The 21721-nt window shown below is 38.4% G+C and overlaps 1 protein-coding gene across 7 annotated transcripts in view; it reads right to left on the reverse strand.

The window, feature by feature from the left end:
* Window positions 1-21721, reverse strand: part of LOC143039374 (uncharacterized) — a 1426499-nt gene that overhangs the window by 51867 nt on the left and 1352911 nt on the right. Inside the window, exon 36 of one of the 7 annotated variants that reach the window (XM_076209294.1) lies at window positions 9276-14088. The exons of the other annotated variants lie outside the window; for them this stretch is intronic. Within the exon in view, the coding sequence (XP_076065409.1) occupies window positions 14053-14088 (36 nt within the window). The 3' untranslated portion in view covers window positions 9276-14052. Of the gene's footprint in view, window positions 1-9275; window positions 14089-21721 lie in introns of those variants that run through there. 7 annotated transcript variants of the gene reach the window in all.

Consider the following 21721-nt stretch of genomic DNA (forward strand, 5'->3'; position numbering starts at 1 on the left):
TTGACTAAACAAGGATATCTCTTATAGCAAGTTCTTGTAATCTTTCTGCTTAAAGCACATTCATTGTTCCACCAGGGGACTACTGGGCATTGAGGTTTACCAGCTGTCCTAGGAATGGAAGAGAAAGCACCAGAAAGTATCATGTCTACCAGGTAATCATATGCATCAGAGTTACTACAAAAATCATTAGTCTTATGATTAATCTCTGTGGATCTCCTAAATAATTCCCAATTAGCCTCTCCTGTCTTCCATTTAGGTAAGCAAGAGGAGGGAGTGTTCATGAAATATTTGATATGGATAGGCCAGTGGTCGCTACAATGTAGATCTTCATCTATTGACCAACTGTAGTCTAATCTTAAGGATGATGAACAAATAGTTAGGTCTATAGCAGAACTTGAGTTGTGAAAGACATCAAACCTAGTTTTGGAACAGTCATTCATCAAAATGACATCGTTATTATCAATAAATTCTTCAATTATATTGCCCCAGGGGTCACACCTTGATTCACCCCATAGAGGATGCTTGGCGTTAAAGTCACCCATTAAAATAAAAGGCTCAGGGAGCTGGTCAACCAAAGATTGTAGGTCATTTAACTCAAACTGACAGGGGTGGTTATATATGTCTACGAGTCGATCTTCCAGTTCAGGTTCCAAATACAAAGAACATGAAGTGATCCATTTAGTGGTAAAGATTTGTACTGCACAAGCCTGCAACACCGAATGTAGGTGGACACTTCTGTGGTTTACAGATTTCTTAACAATACCAGTACCTCCATGGGCACGGCCCCCAATCATAGGAGGAGATCTGTAAAATTTATAATTAAGTCCAACATTAGGGGATAAATCGCCAAGCATAGTTTCTTGCAGACAAATAGCAGACACATCATGTTCTTTAAAGAGAATCCGAACCTGCTCTCGATGAGAATTAAAACCTTGAATATTCCATTGAATTATGGACATTATACCGTTTTTTTTTTTTTTTTTTTTTTTTTTTTTTGTCTACTGGTCTGGGAAGAGGAGTCTGGGAGAGAGGGGGTCTAGAAGATGGGTTCTTTTCTAATTTCTTTGCTTTCGCGGGTGGCATCCTCCTCTCTGACAATGGTCCGACCGACGATGTAAAATCTGGGTTATTAGTTTCTTTCGTATATTGCTTATCACGATTCGGGGAAGAAGATGGAGATGAGGGTGGACTGTGGAGTCTTTTACTGCGCACAGCTTCAGACTCCATAGCTTTGATTCTGTGCGCCTCAACCGAGGCACATCAGTCCGTGATCCCTTTATTGGGGAGCCCCCCCCCCAAGTTTGGAAGGTTGACTGATTGAGAGGAGGCTCTATTAGAGGAACCCTGTGGGGTTTCAGCAATGGGAACTTTAGGTGCCCCTCTAGATGGGGCAGGAGACATTCCCTCAACTGGGGATGGGAGGACCTCCACAGAGGAGGGTTCAGGAGTACTACAATTTCCAAGTTGTGGAGCAGAACGATTGGGTCTAGTAGTGAGTCTTTCACGTTGAGGCTTGGATTCAGCATTTGGTTGATCCTCATTGCTTCTGTGCACCTCTACCGAATGAGGCACACTAGTCAGCAATCCCTCTACTGGGGAGTCCTCCAGGTCTGGAAGAGAGATTGCCTGAGAGGAGGCTTCATTAGAAGAAGCCTGTGAGGTTTCTACAATAGAAACCTTAGGTGCCCCTCCAGATGGGGCAGGGGACACCCCTTCAACAAGGGGTGAGGGAACCTCTGCAGAGGAGGGTTCAGAAGTATTAGAAATTCCTAGTTGAGAAGAAGAAAGACGGTTAGATTTCATAGTAACAATTTTACACTGAGGCTTCGGTTCAGTGTTAACAGAAGAATTCATATTGGCATTTTTATTTCTATTGGGTTCTACAGTTGGCTGATCCACTTTACTATTTGTTTTAACAACATCACTGTATCTTTTGGAATTACTTAATAGTCTTTTAGCATGTCCTACACTTATATGTTCTGCATGAGCTTTTAGTAGTATTTCCTGTTCCTTCTTATAAATTACACAGTTCTTATCTCTGGCATCATGCTCTTCTTTACAATTCATATCAAACATAGTTTGTCCCTTGCACATCTGCGGGAAGGATGGCCAAAACCATATCAGTTAAAGCACTGAAGGGGATGGGGCTTAAACTGCTTCACATGAACTCTCTCTTTTTCTATCTCTACATAGTGAGGTAGATCTTCACCATTAAAACTTAGGATAATCATAGGAGAATGAGGGATTTTAGCAACCTTCCAAACATTAGTTGGGCACATTTCTAAAATTTCTTCTTCATCAAAGTCATACAGATCTCTATTAAAAATTACCCCTTTGGCATAACTAAAGGTATAGTGGGGTTTAACTTCCTTAATGTCTGATTTCTGTTTCAAGTTAAGCACCATGGCAGCTTGTTCATAAGATTTTACATGAATTAAGAAGGAATTTCTCCCAAATCGTGATACATGCGAGTTAGTCAAATTACCAGAGCCAACGTGACTCTTCAAGAATCTTCTAAACTCGAACAAGTTAGCACATTCCTTTGCAAGAGTGATAATAAGCCACTTAGCTGGATTGGGAGGCCTCTGCACACTTTCCTTCCTTTCCTCTACCGGGTTTTCTGGATAAAAGATATCCAGGTTAGGTGGCACTCTAGCAACAAGTTGGGCCGAAGATTCATTTTCATTGCAATTATTATAATCCAAGCAGGCAGCAGCTGCTTCCTGATTAGAAAGAAATGAGATCCAGACTAGCCAAGCTTTAAAGTTGTCAGTTAGTTTAACCCTGATCTCTTTAATTTGTCCAAATTTACGGAACTTTTCATATAAGTCTGTATAACTCTTATCAAGAGACATATTTTAGATGTAAGATTCTATAACTATTAGGAGCAGTATTTGAGCTATTGGTTTCTGAGTATCTAAAGATGTTTTCATCACTTCAGAATCCATTCTAGTTGTAAGTTTCTGGGCTACAGAGTTATCTGTCAATGAAGTCTTAGTGGTTTTACCAAAATCCTTTTTCAAGCCGGAGTCATCAACTGGGGGTTTTACTTTTGCTGGGTCAATAGCGTCAACATTAGGATCGGCAATATTAGGAGAGGGATCGGTGGGGGATTTAGGAGGAGGATCAGGTAGTGGTGGAGGTTTAGAATATTCAGTTTGAACAGACGCCATGATCGTGTATATCTATGAGGCCACACCATATATTAGGAAAGAAAGAAAAATGTATAGAAGATACTGCAGTTGCCTGATGCCTCAAGCAATAAAAGAAAAGTCTCTGCAGAGTTGGGAGGTTCCAGAAACGACTATTTACACATGCAGGGCCTTGGAGGTTAGTTAGAGACTTTGTCAACCCGGGGTTTGTCCTCTTTTGTTTTGTCCCATTTAGGATGGGTCCGGCGCAGTCACTCTGCATGTGTACTGGATAGGGAGAAAGGAAGTCGGCAGCCTAGTACCTACCTCACAAACATGTATTCCCCAGTCGGTGGGCTTTCGGCCCTCGCAGGGAGTAGTGACCTCGCGGTATACATCCCCACTTGACTGGGTTCAGACATGTAGCTTGGGAGGCACCAAGATTCCAGAACCTTCCTTAACAAGTATTAGAGAAAGATGCTGAAAAAGGAGAGTAGGGTAGCAAATATGAAGGATAGGGATAGGGGAATTCACAAAGGAAAAGGGTGAGGGACTACCCCCCCCCCAAAAAAAAAAAAAAAAAAAAAAATTGGCTCAGTTTTCGTCTGGTAGCTTAGGGCTGACCTCTCCAGTATGGTTGCACCTGGCTGGCACAGCTCAGCCTGTCCTTGCTACACGGAAGCCCCCCCACTACATCAAAGTACTGGGCCCTGGGGGGGGGGGGTCATTTTTTTGAAATTCCGTTTTTGCTTTAACCAAACTCCATTATGCTACACTTCTTGATATTAAAGTTCACCTTCCACTTTTGAGTCCATTTCCAGATTGTGTCCAGGTCTGATTGTAATGAGTCACAGTCCACATTTGTTGATATTTTCTTTAATATTTTTGCATCATCTGCGAAGAAATTCATACAACATTCAACTCCTTCATCCATATCGTTTACGTATATGGCAAACATGATTGGAGCCAGCACTGACCCTTGTGGAACACCACTTATCATTTCTTCCCACTTCGAGTATTTGTCTCTAATTACTACCCTCATTTTTCTCCCAGTCAGGAAGTCTTCCATCCATTTTAATAAATTACCTGCAATGCCACCTATTGATTCTAATTTTCCTATTAATTTTTTGTGCTGTACTTTGTCAAATGCCTTTTGTAGATCTTGATAGGCACAGTCATCCATCTCTCTCATCTATTATATCTATTATTCTCGAATAGAAGCAGATTAGATTTGTTGTACATGATCTTCCTTGTCTTAATCCAAATTGGCTTGGGTTTAGTATAGATTTTTCTTCCAAATGTTTAACCCATCTACTTTTAATCACTTTTTCACATATTTTAGTAACTGTGCTTGTTAGGGAGACTGGTCTATAGTTAGTTGGATCTTCCTTACTTCCTCCTTTATATATTGGTACAATGTTTGCATTTTTCCAGTGGTACTTTTCCTTCTTTGAGCGAGTATTTTATTATAGTGTGTATTTTATCTGTTAGTTCCTCCACGCATTCATTCAGTATCCAATTTGCAATTCCATCTGGACCATGCGATTTTCTAACATCTAGGATTTTTATTTGGTCACTGATTTCCTCTTTTGTTACGGCTATTTCCTTCATTTGGGGGGAATTCTGTTTTTCTATTCCTTCATAGCTAGGCGAGTTCTCATTTGTGAAAACCGATTTGAAGTGGTTACTCATTTCTGCCAATTCTTGTTCTTTTGTATATTGATGACTTCCTTGGTGTAGTTTGTCTATTTCTTGTTTTTCAGCTTCGGCTGATCCTTACATTTTTCTATAATTTCTTTTTCATAATTTCTTTTTCTCCCTGCGTATTTTCACATAATCATTTCTTAGTTTGATGTATGTTTGCCATTTGCCTTTTTTTTTCCCCCCCCATCTTTTCCAGGCTTTGCCTCTTTTATCCTTGGCTTCACTACATTTTTTGTTGTACCAGTTTTTTATGTATATTCTTTCTTGCTTTTGTTGTGGATCACACCCTCATTATAAATTTCCTTTAGTATATTCCATTTCTCTTCCATCCTTTTTTCCTCACTAAGGAATTTTTCCCAGTTTGCATTTTGAAAAAAATCTTAAAGTTTCTCAAAATTTGTTTTGCTATACATTGGTCTTCCTATTCTATGTTTCTCATTTTTTCTTAGGTCCATTTGCTCTTTTAATTCGAATTCTATTAGTACATGGTCACTCTTTTCTAATGGCGTTTTGTATTTGTAAGAGGCCAGTAGATAGAGGTAGACATTTAGGTACATCAAGGGGTAGGTGAAATGATATGTAAATTTCATTCAGTTGTTATGATACAATAGCCAAGTGGAAGTTGCAGAGAGATGCATATTCTAGCTTACCGTCTTGTGTTTGTAAATATAGATTAGGATATCGAGAGGTGCCGATATTACGAAATGTAAACATGAAGTCGTTCTGCTGTGACAAATTGCTTGCATGAACAGTATTGCTTGAAACAGTATAACAGTCTTTCTGATTTGAGAAAAGGGTGGAGGAGAAAAATTATTGGTGCATGGAGGTAAAGTCACGCCCTTAACCCCTTCCATACGGTGCCGCACACGTAGGCGTCATGGACTTAGATCTCGGTGGCAGCAACCAATGCCAGCCGTACGACGTGTCGTAATAATACTCGCATCATAAAATATAGTCACCGCTTATATCGATCGTTCTCTCTTCACCCGTGAATTTTGATAACCATAGAAAATGCGATTACAAAAGAATTAGAAAGAATGTCATTATGGAGGGGCGACTACAATAAATATAATCAAGACGCCGATATGGCAGCCTCGCGAATACACTCGCTCCCCATGACGCCTACGTGTGCGGCCCCGTATGGAAGGGGTTAAAGGGTGGTACTTATTTGAAAAATAAAAAGATACTGGTTGAAATAAAGAGCGACGTCAGAGCAGAAGTGGCTTGGTGGGATGAACAGGGATCCTGGGTGGGAGTCCCTTGGTGTAGCTTGAAAAACCAAGTGTAATTAGAGGAAAAGAAGATAAGAAAACTATATCTCCATTTTAATTCAACCCATCAAGAAACTTTAGTAACTGGTTATAGAAGATTTGGTGGAAACATACTTAAGAGAAGGAGGCAGGAGGCCTACGGACGAATAACACAAGTGACTAAGAGTTAGTGGCAGCAGAGCTGACAGTGGCGGCAGCTAGGGATGAACCTCCTCTGAAGTGATTAGACGAACTTCCTCCGAAGTAACTACAAGACTGAGGCAAAATAAGTCTACGGGTACACCAATCTACAGTGCACACAACCACAACCACATGTATGCTGAATCCAAGGGACAAGATGAGGAACAAGGGGTTTACAACACTGCGTGCAACTACTACGAGGGGTCTACAAGACGATCTTCAAGGCAGTGAGCGACGAGGCTGACAAGGGACGTCGAGGTTGACGTATGCAAGGAAGACTACATGGAGACAGTCAAGTCAAATCAACTACTGAAGGTATGAATAACACAGTACTTAGGCATGAGGTTCATACCTCCAATATTAATATTCCCAAATTTACCAGGGATGAAAACACTTTAGGAGTTAATAAGTTCATTAATTAAATAAACACCACAATTGTGAGCAAAAATATAAGATGAAAAAAGGAAAATAGAAATTTTAAAGGAAAATATAGATCCTGAGAAGGGTAGAGCTAGGTTTATCATAAATTTCCAGCAAATGGAAGATATCAACCAATATGAAGCTTATAAGAAAGCATTCATTAAACATTTTATGTCAAAATGTGATCAGGATCCTATCAGGTCTTTGGTTAGAATGATCAAAGAAGTTAGAACAAGTGAATCAGACACAGAATACTTAGCTAGGTTAGATGGTCAAAAGACATGAATTCTATCTTGAAAGATTCAGATTGGACAGAAAGATCTAGTGACAAAATAAAAGTTTCTCAGGTAATAAATTTGATCACATTTGGATTGTTGACTAAAAATAGTGATGATTTAACAGCAGAAAAGCTGTATAAAGATCTCAAGTCAAATATAAATTTAGGGGAGGTAGATTATCTAATGCAAGAGTACAGTGAGACCAGAATCATAAATCCATATGTGATGACAGAGGGACTACAGAAGTACTCTAGAGGAGAGTTAAAGAAAACAGAATTAGGACATAGAAAGTTAGAAGTCCATCCAGGGATACTAGAATTCTAGGTTTTAATTGTTATACTTGGGGACACAAAGCACAAGACTGTTATTATGGAATTATTTGTAGAAATTGCAAATACGAAGGTCATGATGAGTATCAGCATAGAAACCCACCATTCTGTATGTATCACCAAAGAATAGGCCATAAAACCTATAAATGTAGAAATTTTCGTATGCATCAGGAAACAAGAGGAAAACCCCCAGACACAGAATAAACCAATATTCTAGAAATCCCCATATATATAAACATTGACAGTATTGTGTTAAGGATAAGAGTGATAGAAGAGTGAAAGAAAACTCCAACATTAAAGATAGTCATAAACTGACAATTACAATTGGAAGGACTTCTGTAGGATCTCTCTTTGCTGGTAGAGTGTTCAATAAGCCTATTCAAATATCTATTGATACAGGATCTGTAGTCAATGTTATAACAAGTACAGTTTCAAACCAGTTGGAACCAGGAGTGAAAATCTTGGAACCAATCCATTACTCATTGCAATTAGTAACTGGAAATCAGTTAAAAACATTAGGTAAGGTTGAACTAGAAGTTATCTTATATACAAATGAACATTTGCACATTCCAGTGATGGTTGTAGAATCTGTTTTTCCAGGAGATTTATTGATAGGATTTGCAATTATGAGAAAAGAGAACAAGGTGATATGTCCTGCTGACTTAGGAATCTTAGTGAAATCACAGTTAAACCCATTTTAAAATCAACCAGACATAAGACCAGTGACAGGAATAAATGAATCCCTAGACATAGATAAGAAAGATAACAATTTTACTTTAGATAACGAGGTCGAGCGGTCCAGACCAACAAAAAGTAAAGCCTCATATAGTGAATCCAACTCACGATGTTCAAGAAATCCCAGAAATTACTAATTCATCAACTACAAATGAAGCCTTGCACATTGTGGATGGTGGCTTAATAAAGTCGACATTATTACACTCCAGAGCAATTAACAGGGTAGAAGTGAAGTTGAAAGGAATCACTGTAGACTTTGAAATTTTAAACCTCCCAGAATTAATTAGATTAAAAGGTTTGAAATTGGACTCGGGGATTTATAAGTCAAATAAGAACATAGTAGAATGATTAATTATTAATACTTTAAATATAGTTTTAAGGAAAGGTACGCAAATAGGATGTTTTCAGGTGTGTACCAAACCCATCAAGATTTTAAATGAGAGTAGTGAGGAGGTAGAATTACCAATTTCACCAATCTGTTCAGTTCAAGAAGAAATAGAATTAAGAAATACAAGAATCAATCGCCCTGAGTTGGATGAAAGTTTAGCTGCTTTGCTTATGAAGCACAATAAAGCAATTGCTTTGCTAGGGGACGCCTTAGGCAAAACAACTGTTTTAAAATATCAGATTAAATTAAAACCAGAAACACAGCCTATTTACATACCTGCCTACAGAGTTCCTCACTCTAAATTAGTAATAGTAGATAAACTGATCACTGAAATGTTATCGCAGGATATTATTGAACATAGTAAAAGTGAGTGAAACTTTCCTTTGATTTTGGTGCCAAAATCAGATGGTACTATGTGCCCAGTTATTGATTATAGGGAATTGAATAAGCACACCATTTGTGACAGGTTACCATTACCAGTAATAGGTGACATTTTAAGAAGTTTGGAAACTGACAATAGATATTCTAGCACTATAGATATCAAATCTGCTTTTTGGCAAATAGAGTTGCATGAAGATTCACAAGAGTTCACAACATTTTCTACTCCAATGGGGCATTATGCATTCAAAAGAATGACATTTGGGTTATGTAATAGTCCATTGACTTACATAAGATTAATGAATACAATTCTAGATGGGTTGTTAGGAAACACTGCCAGTGCATTCCTAGATGACATTTTAATAGCTTCCCAGTGGTTGAGCACTTTAAGAAATTAGACTTGATATTCTCAAGACTAGTTGAAGCAGGATTGAAAGTAAAACTTAAAAATTTAAGTTCTTGCAAGACAGTGTTATTTATTTGGGACATAAGATAGACATAGACTTGGTACATAGAATTCAAAAGTTGAAGCAGTCAAGAATTTTCCAGTTCCAACCAATGTAGACAAGGTTAGGAGCTTTTTGGGATTGACAGGTTATGATAGAAAATTTATTCAATGATATGCTGACATTGCTAATCCATTAAGTTCTTTGTTGAGGAAGGACTCAAAGTTCATCTGGGGACCTGCACAACAGGAAGGTTTTGATAAGTTGAAAGATAAACTCACGAGTTCTCCAATTTTAATATTTCCAGACTATGATAAAGAATTCATTCTTTGCAATGATGCATCTGACATAGGATTAGGAGGAATACTTATGCAAGAGAGAAATGGAACTTTGAAACCAACAGCTCACACTTCAAGCCTTTGTAATAATGCAGAAAGAAACTACTCTATAACAGGAAGAGAAACATTAGCAGTGATATATTCATTAGAAAGTTTTAGAGATATGATACTGGGATATCCAGAGTATGGACTGATCATACAGCTATTCAGAACTTATTTGAGCATAAGAATCTTGGGGGCAGACTCGCTAGATGGTTTGCAATACTTCAGTGCTATGAAGTTAAATTTGAATATATTCTGGGTTAAAAGAATGCTGTGGCAGATGCACTTTCTAGAAATATTTGCCAACCAATGACGGGGTTGATTAATTTTGTTTGTAGTGTAGAGGAGTTAGTAAATTTTGATGAGGAAATGCTAATAAGAGAACAGATAAGACATGTGATTCATTAGTCAAGTACTTGATGAACCCAAGAGAAAATCCTCCAAAACTACCAAAAAGGTATAAGATAGAGGAATTTCATTTGACTAATGAACTTTTGTATAGAAAAACAGTTGTAAGCAGGAAAGAAATTTCTAGAGGTCCAGTAAATCAGTTGGTAATACCACAAACTCTTGTAAAAGAGATATTGAAGTTACTTCATGATAGTGATTGTAGTTTACATCCAGGAAAGGATAAAACTTATAGACAAGCACAACTTAAATACTTTTGGCCTGGTACAAAGAAAAGAAAAGAGAAGTAAAGCAAAAGGTAAAGGAGGCAAAGAGGAGAGCAGATGTGAAATGGGGTAGGAGTATGACAGAAAATTTTGAAAGTAATAAAAAGATGTTTTGGAAAGAAATAAAGAGAGGAAGAGGAGGCGAATCAAGTAGAGAAGAAAAGGTAAAAGGTACAGATGGAAAGATGATAATGGAAGAGATGGCAGTAAGGGGAAGATGGGCAGAATATTTTAGGGAGTTGCTAAGTGTGAAGGAGGATAGGGAAGGAAAGATAGCTGCAGTGAGAAATGCGAAGAAAATGAGAGTGATGAGTGAGGAGAATGGAGGAGAAATAAGGAAGGATGAGGTGAAGGCAGTTGTAAAGATGATGAAAGCAGGTAAGGAACCTGGTCTGGATGGATGCCATGCAGAATGTCTGAAAAAGGGAGGTTCAGTGATGGTGGACTGGTTGGTGAGGTTATTTAATGTTTGCTGGAGAGAGGGTAGAGTACCGGAGGACTGGAGAAGTGCCTGTATAGTTCCTCTTTACAAGGGAAAAGGGGACAAGTGTGAATGTAGTAGTTTCAGAGGGATTAGCCTGTTAAGTGTAGTAGGGAAGGCTTATGGGAGGATCTTAATTGAGAGGATTAGGAGAGGAACAGAAGGAGTAATTGGTGAGGAACAGTGTGGATTTAGGACAGGTAGAGGTTGTGTAGATCAGATCTTTGCGGTAAGACAGATATGTGAGAAAGCTATAGGAAAGGGGAAGGATGTTTTTTTGGCTTTTATGGATCTGGAAAAGGCTTATGATAGGGTAGACAGAAAGGCACTGTGGGAGGTTATGCAGATTTATGGGATAGGAGGAAAGCTTCTGGGAGCTGTCAAGAGTTTTTATGAGAGTAGTAGAGCTTGTGTCAGGATTAGAAATGGAGAGAGTGAGTGGTTTGAAGTAAAGATGGGACTTCGTCAAGGATGCGTTATGTCGCCCTGGCTGTTCAACTTATACATGGATGGGGTGGTGCAAGAGGTGAATGCTAGGGTAGTGGGTCAGGGATTGGAGATGGTTAAAGAAAATGGAGAAAAGTGGGAGGTGAGCCAGCTGTTGTTTGTGGACGACACTGCGCTTGTGGCAGGGTCAGAGGAGGGATTGAGGAAGCTGGTGGCAGAGTTTGGGAGAGTGATAGAAGAAAGCTAAAGATAAATGTAGGTAAAAGTAAGGTGATGAGATGTACAAGGGGTGAAAGTGGCAGTAGACTGGAAGTGAACATTAAGGGAGAGCGACTGGAGGAAGTGGATAGTTTTAGATACTTGGGTGCAAGTGTAGCAGGAAAAGGTGGAGTAAAGGTGGAGGTAGAATGTAGATTGAGAGAAGCGAGTAAATGCCTTGGTGGATTAAAGAGTGTAATGAGAAATAGACATTTGGGAATGGATGCTAAGAGCAGACTGTATGAAGGAGTGATTGTGCCAACAGCACTGTATGGGGCAGAAACATGGAACATAAGAGAAGAAGAGAGAAGGAGTTTGAATGTGTTTGAGATGAGGTGTCTGAGAAGTATGGTGGGGGTTACTAGGCTGGATAGAGTGAGAAATGAGGAGGTGAGGAGGAGAACAGGGGTGAAAAAGGATTTGGGAGATAGGGTTGATGAAAGAATATTAGGATGGTTTGGACACATGGAAAGAATGAGTGAAGAAAGACTAGTAAAAGAGGTATGGAAGGCAGATGTGGAGGGAGTGAACATGAGGGGACGTCCTAGGATGAGGTGGATGGATGGGGTGAAGGGGGCTTTGGGGAAGAGGGGAATGTCTGTTGAGGAAGGAAGGGAGAGGACGGAAGACAGAGGTGAGCGGAGAATGGTTGTATATGGATGATGTTGTGATTGCATGAGGAGGAATGGGCAGGGGGGTGGGGTAGTATGTGTGAGTAAATTTTGACGCAGCCCAAAGGGATTTCTCCCCGTCCTCTCCTTATAAAGGGGGGACGGAGAGGGGGGGTCGCCAATTAAATGAAGCGGCCTTGCTGTGGATGTGCTGTGTCTTGCGACACTGCTTCTGACCCAGGGCGGTGGGCAGGGTGCAGGGATGACCCGTCATCCAGGAGGTGCTCAGATGAGAGGGAGGGTGGGAGGGGTGTGGAGTGTATGTAGGGATGAAATGGGTGGGAGTGTTTTTATGCCTTTCCCTTTTTGGCTACCTCCCTTGTAAGGGGGAAAAAGCCTTGGTATATTTATGTATGTATGATGAAGATATATATATATTGAAAATTGTTTGAAATGTGTTAAGGTGAAAGGAAATACACTAAAAGCTGCTCCTATACTTACCTATGTCTGAGAATGGATATAAATATGTATTGGTTGCCATTGATTATTTTTCAAGATTTTGTATTTTACAACCCATTCCAAATAAGAAAGCTGAAACTATTGCTTCAGTAATCTATGATTAGATAATCTGTAATTTCACTACACCTAAGGTCTTGGTTTCAGATAATGGAACTGAATTTAATAACAAAATCTTGGAAAAATTATGTAGTTTATTTAAGATAAAGTAAACATTCAAGTGAATCATCCACAAAGTAATGGAGTTGTAGAGAGGTTAAATAAGAAAATGATTATATGTCTTAGAAGTATAAGTCCTCATAGTAAAACTTGGGATACTTGGATTCCTTGTGTTAAATGTGCTCTGAACAACCAAATTAATATAGCAACAGGTGAAACACCTCCAGTCAAGATTTTATGAAATCTTGACTGGAGAGCAGAAACCTGTGTATAATATAGATGATTATATCTCAAATAGAATAAATACTTTCCAAAGTATTCACCAGAGAGTTAGGGAACATACATATACCAAGGCTTTTTCCCCCTTACAAGGGAGGTAGCCAAAAAGGAAAAGGCATAAAATCATTCCCACCCAGGAATATTCTCAAGAGATGAAAAAGCAACAACACAAAATGGCACATAAACTACAATTGAAAATAGATTTAGTCATGGTCAAACTACATTGACCCTATAATAAAATTTCACCAAGGCACTCAGGTCCATATAGGGTAATTGATTCTGCAGGTGGAAATAAATTTAAACTAGTCCATTTAGAAAGTCGGGAAGAATTGATAGGCCATTTAGATGATATGAAGAAAGGTTGCAGATCTATGAAGATGATTGTTGTGATACCCTATGTATAAATTTTAAGGAACCAGAAGAGTATAGAGAATATTATGATAATATTCTTTTAGAATTGAATATTAATCTTGATGCATTTTACAGATAGTATTGCTTTGACCATTTGTATGTACTTGGGATGGGAGTCCTAAACAACTGGAACTTGGTGTCAGGCAGAGACATGAAGACCTTGGATCTGCTGTGGTCAGACTTGAAACCTTAAGGACCTTTCACATAAGTATTGAAGCATTAAGAGTGTTACTTTGAGAAAAATGAATTAAGTGTTTTGACAATAATTTAAATGCAAGAAGAGACACTTTACTATACTTTTCTCACATTGAATATTGCTAACATTTTTGAAAAGATGATGGAACCATTCTCCAGTGAATGTTGTTTGAATTTGTAATTTTATCTGTTTTGGGAAATGCTTTATTTTTACATGTTAATTACCATTATTCTACCTGGATTATTATTGTGCATTTTGGAAGGTTGCTTATTTGTTTTACTAATGCCATTTTACCAGTTTATGTAAAGGTAGACTAGCTTCTTATATATATGATGTTTTCCAAGTATATACTAGCGAGCCCTGTACGAGGGCAGAAGATATCATTGGTCAGGACGACCAAGAGTAGCTGCCGAGCCCTGTAGATAGAGGTAGACATTTAGGTACATCAAGGGGTAGGTGAAACGATATGTAAATTTCATTCGGTTGTTATGATACAATGGCCAAGTGGAAGTTGCAGAGAGATGCATATTCTAGCTTACCGTCTTGTGTTTGCAAATATAGATTAGGATATCGAGAGGTGCCGACATTACGAAATGTAAACATGAAGTCGTTCTGCTGTGACAAATTGCTTGCATAAACAGTATTGTTTGAAACAGTATAACAGTCTTTCTGATTGGAGAAAAATTATTGGTGCATGGAGGTAAAGTCACGCCCTTAAAGGGTGGTACTTATTTGAAGAATAAAAAGATACTGGTTGAATTAAAGAGTAACGCCAGAGCAGAAGTGGCTTGGAGGGATGAACAGGGATCCTGGGTGGGAGTTCCTAGGTGTAGCTTGAAAAACCAAGTGTAATTACTTAGAAGAAAAGAAGATAAGAAAACTATATCTCCATTTTAATTCAACCCATCAAGAAACTTTAATAACTGGTTATAGAAGATTTGGTGGAAACATACTTAACCCCTTCCATACGGTGCCGCACACGTAGGCGTCATGGACTTAGATCTCGGTGGCAGCTACCAATGCCAGCCGTACGACGTGTCGTAATAATACTCGCATCATAAAATATAGTCACCGCTTATATCGATCGTTCTCTCTTCACCCGTGAATTTTGATAACCATAGAAAATGCGATTACAAAAGAATTAGAAAGAATGTCATTATGGAGGGGCGACTACAATAAATATAATCAAGACGCTGATATGGCAGCCTCGCGAATACACTCGCTCCCCATGACGCCTACGTGTGCGGCCCCGTATGGAAGGGGTTAAGAGAAGGAGGAGGCATGGGGCCTATGGATGAATAACACAAGTGACTTAGTGTTATTGGCAGCGGAGCTAACAGTATTCTATTTTGTCTACAATTTCGGGTTCCGATGTGAGTACTAAATCCAGTCTCAAAGGTTCCTCATTGTTTCTATATTTGGTATTTTCCTTTATCCATTGGGTCAATGTGTGTTCAATGGTCATATTGAGTAGCATGCTGCCCCATATGTCCTCTCCACCCCTCACTGTCAATTCTTTCCAACATATTTCTTTGGAATTAAAATCACCCATAACTACTGTATTTACATTTTTCTTTCAGTATATCAGTTAGTTCATGTTTCATATCTTCTAACAATTTGGAATGATCATGTTCTGTCCAGGCCTGTTTCAGGGGGCACATACACTACTATAAAATTTCTACTTTTCATGTAATTGTTTTCTATCTCTATCATGATTGACTCTACATTATTTCTTCCTTCTGTTATCTTTTTCACATTTAAGTCTTTCTTGGTCAGAAAAAGTACTCCCCTTCCTTGTTTTTCCTTTCCATTCTTCATTCAGCAGTTATATAGACCTTGTCCCACTGTGTTAGGTGGTAGATTCCCTTTCAATTTCGTTTCCACTATTCCCATTATGTCTGGCTTTTCTGATGCCAGGTAATCATTCAGTTCATTCATTCCTGAGATCAATCTGTCAAGGTTGGTATATGCTAATTTTAATTTTTTTCTTTCCCTTCTTCTGTCTGTTTTGTTTCCTTCTTTGTGATGTACCATTTTCTCAACTTCAGGTCCACTATTTTCAAAAAAAAATCCTTCTTTTCGTTCTCAGTTCTTTTTTCGTTCCTTTCTTTCGCTTCACTTCTAAGGTCTTTTTCTTTTTCCTTTAATTTTTTTTTTTCTTTTTCCTTTTCTTCTTCACTCATTTCTTTCTTTATCCATACATTTTTGAGATTTTCACTATTTGCTAGTTTTGTTGTTTTGGATAGTACTTCCTCTGCTATCAATTGTGACCTAAGTTTTACCTTTAGCGGCCTAAATTGCTTTTCTTTTGAGTATCTCCCCATTCTGTAAGTTTCCTCGATTTCTTTATCCAAGGTTTGATTTTCCTCTTGAATCTCCTTTAGAATCTCTTTTACGATCTCTTTTTCTTCCCTTTCTCTCTGGTATCTAGGCACATCATGCTTTTCCTTAATACCGTAAATCACAATGCATCTTTTCCTGTCCACTGCATCCCTAACTAAATTTCCTTTTTCTTTAATCACTTGGATTACTGTTTTTTTCGTATTATCCTTAACTTGTTCCATTATTTCCTTGAAGGATAATTTTTTACTTTCCTGTTCCTCCTTCCACTGTTTTTTAATTTCTTGAAAGTCATTTTCTTTCATTTTTTTCCACTTTCTCAGTCACCACCTGTATTTGATCCTTCATCTCTTTTTTTAATGCTTCATTTCTATTCATATTTTCGTTTTTCAAACTTATATTTTCTCCCTTTATTCTATTCAGTTCCATTTTTAGATGGTCTATTTCCCTATTGTTTTCTTCATTGGCTTTCCTTAATATAGCTACTTCCTTGTATATATTTTTGCATTCACTTCTCAGTTCAATTATTTCGTCCAACAACTCATTTATTTCTATATATATATTATATTTTTAAACCTAGGTTCTCTATCCGTGTCTAGCCCTCTATATATGTTACTATTTTCTCTATCAAACCTCGAAAAGAGACTCTATCCAACCTTTGGTATGATTTTGGGGTCTCATTCAGACACATTCTTTTTTTCTATTACACCAAGTGGGGACTCTATTGTACTTCCAGTCGTCGCTTTGCCTTTGCGCTGAATTCATCATTTAATTCATCCACAGTTGTCACTGGTTCTTCTTTTACAGTAACTGAACCAAGATACAAAGACTACATTTCGGTCACCTTAGTTTTGACACTCCCTCCCCGTATGTACAAACCAGGTTGTTGATAATACATTCCAAAATCGTCCGTTGTCAAATCACTAGGTAGCGGTTCGGAGTGTGTTTTGGTTCATCCTTACTCAATCACTGCTCGAATGTGAATGTATGAGGTATTCTGTGTACCCTGTGTGATGGTTGCATCTAGGGATTGTTAGAGTACGGCATTGTAGTATGAGGTGTTGTGTGTCCTCTGTGTGGTAGTTCATCTGGAGCAGTTGGAATCTGTGGCCAGGCCTATTCTGTGTTACTCGTAGTACTGCTTTAATGTTGTATGTTGTCCTAAGCATAAGCATGCCAGTGTTTGTTTTACCAGATACTAGGGGGCTATTTTTGTGGGGCTAATTATGAAAGGAGATTGTTGGAGTACTGAATTTGGTGGTCTGTCTTGAAGGGCTTGTTTATTGATCTGAGTATGTGCTTTTGTGTGGATGTTTTGTGCAGTATAGGTGTTATCTTACATACATACATATACCAAGGCTTTTTCCCCCTTACAAGGGAGGTAGCCAAAAAGGGAAAGGCATAAAATCATTTCCACCTATTTCATCCCTGAATACACTCCACACCCCTCCACCCTCCCTCTTATCTGAGCACCTCCTGGATGACGGGTCATCCCTGCACCTTGTCCACTGCCCTGGGTCAGAAGCAGTGTCTTATTATAAAAAATTATTATGCTCCTGTTTTGTTCTTTGTTTTGTTTTCCTGGGGTAGTTTGAATCTGTGGCCAGCCCTATTCTGCACTGGTATAGTTTTAATGCTGTAAAGTGTCTTAGGCACCGGCTCTGTGATACACTCCTATAATTTAGTGGCGCCTCCTTATTTCTGCCTTTGTGAATTGGTACCACATTAGCCCTTTTCCAATCAAGCAGCACAATGCTTTCTTTTAATGAACATACAAGAAAAAAGAATGTAAGGAACAACTAACACATAAGATCCCATCAGGTCCTGAATCTGTCATGTCCAATTTTCCCAAAATATTGAGCACTTCCCTCACTTTTACATTTATATCTTCAAAACCCAAATTCTTGTTTCCTTCACTTTCCTAATAAAAATTTATCTCCTTTGTGAAGACAGATTAGAAACTTTCATTCATTAATTCTGCTTGAGTTGAGGCATCCTCAAAGACTTCACCACCCACTATTAGTTTGGCAATTCCTTCCATGTCTGAATTTACCATTACTAAACCTGCAAAAGTTTCAGTTCATATTTGCATTTATCTACACCTCTTTCAAAATTACTTTCTTACCTACAGATTCTTGTATAGTCATTCCTAGCTTGTAAGTTTTTATTTTATTGCTTCTTCTCTTCCTTCATTTTCCCCCATGCCATGTCCCTGGCTACTTTTGCAATCTCACACCTTTTGCTGAATCAGTCCTATTTCTGGTTCTTTCTTTCACTAGTCTTTGGCACATTTTTACTCACTTGCAGGTTGTGCCACAAAAGATTTCTTATTTCCTCCTTATTCCCGTGGTATTCATGAATTCCTCCAAAGAATTTATTCAAGCCTAAGTAATCTCCCTTCTCAAAATTGAGTCTTCCTTGCCTGTGTGACTCATTCCTTGGCTCTATATCCTTATCTTCCAGCTGAATTTTAATTGTTACATGGTCACTTTTTCCTGTGGGAGAAATGTAGTTCAAGGAGCTCATGATATCTGGCTCTCTAATTAGTAGCAGATCTAATTTTATGGGAATGTCATCACCTCTTACCAAGTCACTTTCTTAACCCACTGAGTGATTGTGTTCTTCATTGCTATACTTAACAGGGTATTTCCTCAGGAATCTGCTTCATCATTTATTTCCTATTCCTCCCAGCTGATCTCACTACAACAAAAACTCCAATAAAGACTAAATTGTTACTATATTTAGTAGTTTTCTTTAAGAAAAGAGTCATGTTCAATAACATTTCTTGATATTCAGCTTCATTCCAAGCTCTCATCTTGGGAGGAGGCATATGCCATCATGAAGTCCTTTCTATTTTGCTTTTAGTTCTAATTTTCAGGATTGCTTCAGCCTTGCCTTCAATTTGCCTCTTCCACATTCAAGACACTTCTAACAACAACCATTAGCCCTCCACCCATTTCATATTCTATCTTTTCTCCAGATGTGTATTGTTCTCCAGTTGTAGATAAACATTTTTTGGGAGTTGATCTCCACTAAATACAAAATATCAAGCTCATTTATCTTTATGAAATAATTTATCTCCAACCTAGCCAATAGTAAACCATTGACTACTTAAAGTTTCCTTGTAGCATTTCCTATGCAATAATGTCCTCTTGTTTTATATATAAATTGAAAGTGGCCTATACCAACATCGACGGATTAATTTCAGGACTGAATGAACTTAATGATTACCTGCTAGAAGAAAAACCAAACATAATGGGAATTGTGGAGACTAAACTTAGGGGTGAAATACCATCCATGTTGGACATGAACTATACAATTACTGGATTAAAAACAGAGACAAGAAACAGGGAGGAGGAATCATGTTCTTGGCAAAGAAAAACTTGAATGTGACAAAAATTGCGGAGGGCAAAGGTAATGTAGAACTGATCATGATAAACATCGAAGACAAGAACATGAAAAGCAGAAAGTTTGTGCCCCCAAAAACAAGCACTTGGAAAGAGAATGAGCATACGAAAATGCTAGAAGATACAAGGCATTCATTAAATGAGATACTAATGGGTGGGGGTAATCTGGTAATTATGGGGGACTTCAATTGCAAAGAAATTTGTCACACTGATAAGGCCTGGACTAATATGCAGTGACATTGCGGTCACCCAGTATCAAAAAGAATACAAAGAAAATTGAAAGAATCCAGAGAGCAGCCACAAAAATGGCTCCAGCACTTTCAAACTTGTCATATGAAGAGAGACTCGCTAAATTGGTGTTACCAACTTTGGAGCAAAGGAGAGAGGCGACCTACTGACCATCTATAGAATCATGAAGGGTACAGAAATAATCAAGAGGACTTGCTAAATTGGGGCATGAGAAACACAAGAGGACATGGAAAGAATCTAAAGATAGTTATAGAAGAGATCTGAAGACAACAGTTTTCCATACAGAGTGGTGGACACTTGAAACAAACTGGACAAAACAGTACATACATATACCAAAGGCTTTTTTCCCCCTTACATCAGGGGTACCCAAAAAGAAAAAGGTATAGAAACCACTCCCACCCATTCCATCCCCTACATATTACACTCCCCTCCCCTCCTCTCATCTTGGCACCTCCTGGATGACGGGTCATCCCTGCATCCTGTCCACTGCCCTGGGTCAGAAGCAGTGTCGCAAGACACAGCACATCCACAGCAAGGACGTTTCATTATTTCGGCGACCCCCCCCACCTCCGTCCCCTCATGCAGAGAAGGAGAACATGGGGAGAAATCCCTTCGGGCTGTGTCAAATTACTTCTCATACATACTTCCTCACCCCCCCATCCATACACAACCATTCTCCATTCACCATTATCTTCTGTCCTCTCCCATCCTTCCTCAACAGACATTCCTCTCTTTTGTAATGCCCCTTTTACCCCATCCATCCATCTCATCCTAGGACACCCCCTCATATTCACTCCTTCAACCTCTGCCTTCCATACCTCTTTTACTACTTTTTCTTCACTCATTCTTTCCATGTGTCCAAACCATCCCAATACTCTTTCATCAACCCTATCTCCCAACTCCCTTTTCACTCCTGTTCTCCTCCTCACCTCCTCATTTCTCAATCTATCTAGCCTAGTAACCCCTATCATACTTCTCAGACATTTCATCTCAAACACATTCAAACTCCTCTCTTCCTCTCTCATGTTCCATGTTTCTGCCCCGTACAGTGCTGTCAGCACAATCACTCATTCATATAAACAACAAACTGAAAAATAAACAAGATTTGGAGAAATTAAGACAAGGAGGAGATGAATACACAGAGGAAATAGAAATGGCGGAAATTATGAACAAGCATTTTAAATCAGTGTTTACAAGGGAGAACATACAACCGGAAGAGATCGAATGGAAAGAGAAAGTCCCCCCTATGAAAGAAATAGAAGTAACAAAGAATGAAATATTGAAACACTTGAGTAATCTTGATGTCAGAAAATCGCATGGACCAGATGAAATAGCAAACTGGATTTTGAAAGAATGAAGGAATGAACTGGCAGACAAAATACATAGCATAATAAATAGTTCCTTTAAAGAAGGAAAAGTTCCAGAAGATTGGAAAAAAGCAAATATAGTACCTATATATAAAGGGAGAAATAAAGAAGACCCTACCAACTATAGACCAGTCTCTCTAACAAGTACAATAGCAAAAATTTGTGAAAGAATTATCAAAAGATGGTTAAAATATTTAGAAGAAAAAAAAACAAAAAAACAGCGTGCTAAATCAAAGGCAATTTGGATTCAGACAAGGACGATCATGCGTCACCAATTTAATATGTTTCTATTCAAGGCTAATAGAGAGATGGCTGGGCTGATTGTGCATTTCTACACCTAAAAAAAGCTTTTGACAAAGTACCACATAAGAAGTTGTTTAAGAAATTAGAAACTGAAGGAGGAATATAGGGCAAACTGCTTAAATGGATGGAAGACTTTTTGCAAGAAAGAAAAATGAGAGTAGTGATAAGAGACAAACACTCAAAATGGGATGAAGTAATAAGCAGTGTTCCACAAGGAACAGTTCTGGCCCCAATAATATTTGCTATGTATATTAATGATATGGATGAAGAAATTGAAAGTTATATGAGCTTTTTTGCAGATGATGCAAAACTATTAAAAAAAGTGAACACGGAAGAAGATTGTGAGTCACTACAGAGTGATTTAAATAAAGTATGGGAATGGA

This window comes from Oratosquilla oratoria, chromosome 26 (genome assembly GCF_046742065.1).
Source record: "Oratosquilla oratoria isolate Oo_2021 chromosome 26, ASM4674206v1, whole genome shotgun sequence".
Lineage (NCBI taxonomy): Eukaryota > Metazoa > Arthropoda > Malacostraca > Stomatopoda > Squillidae > Oratosquilla > Oratosquilla oratoria.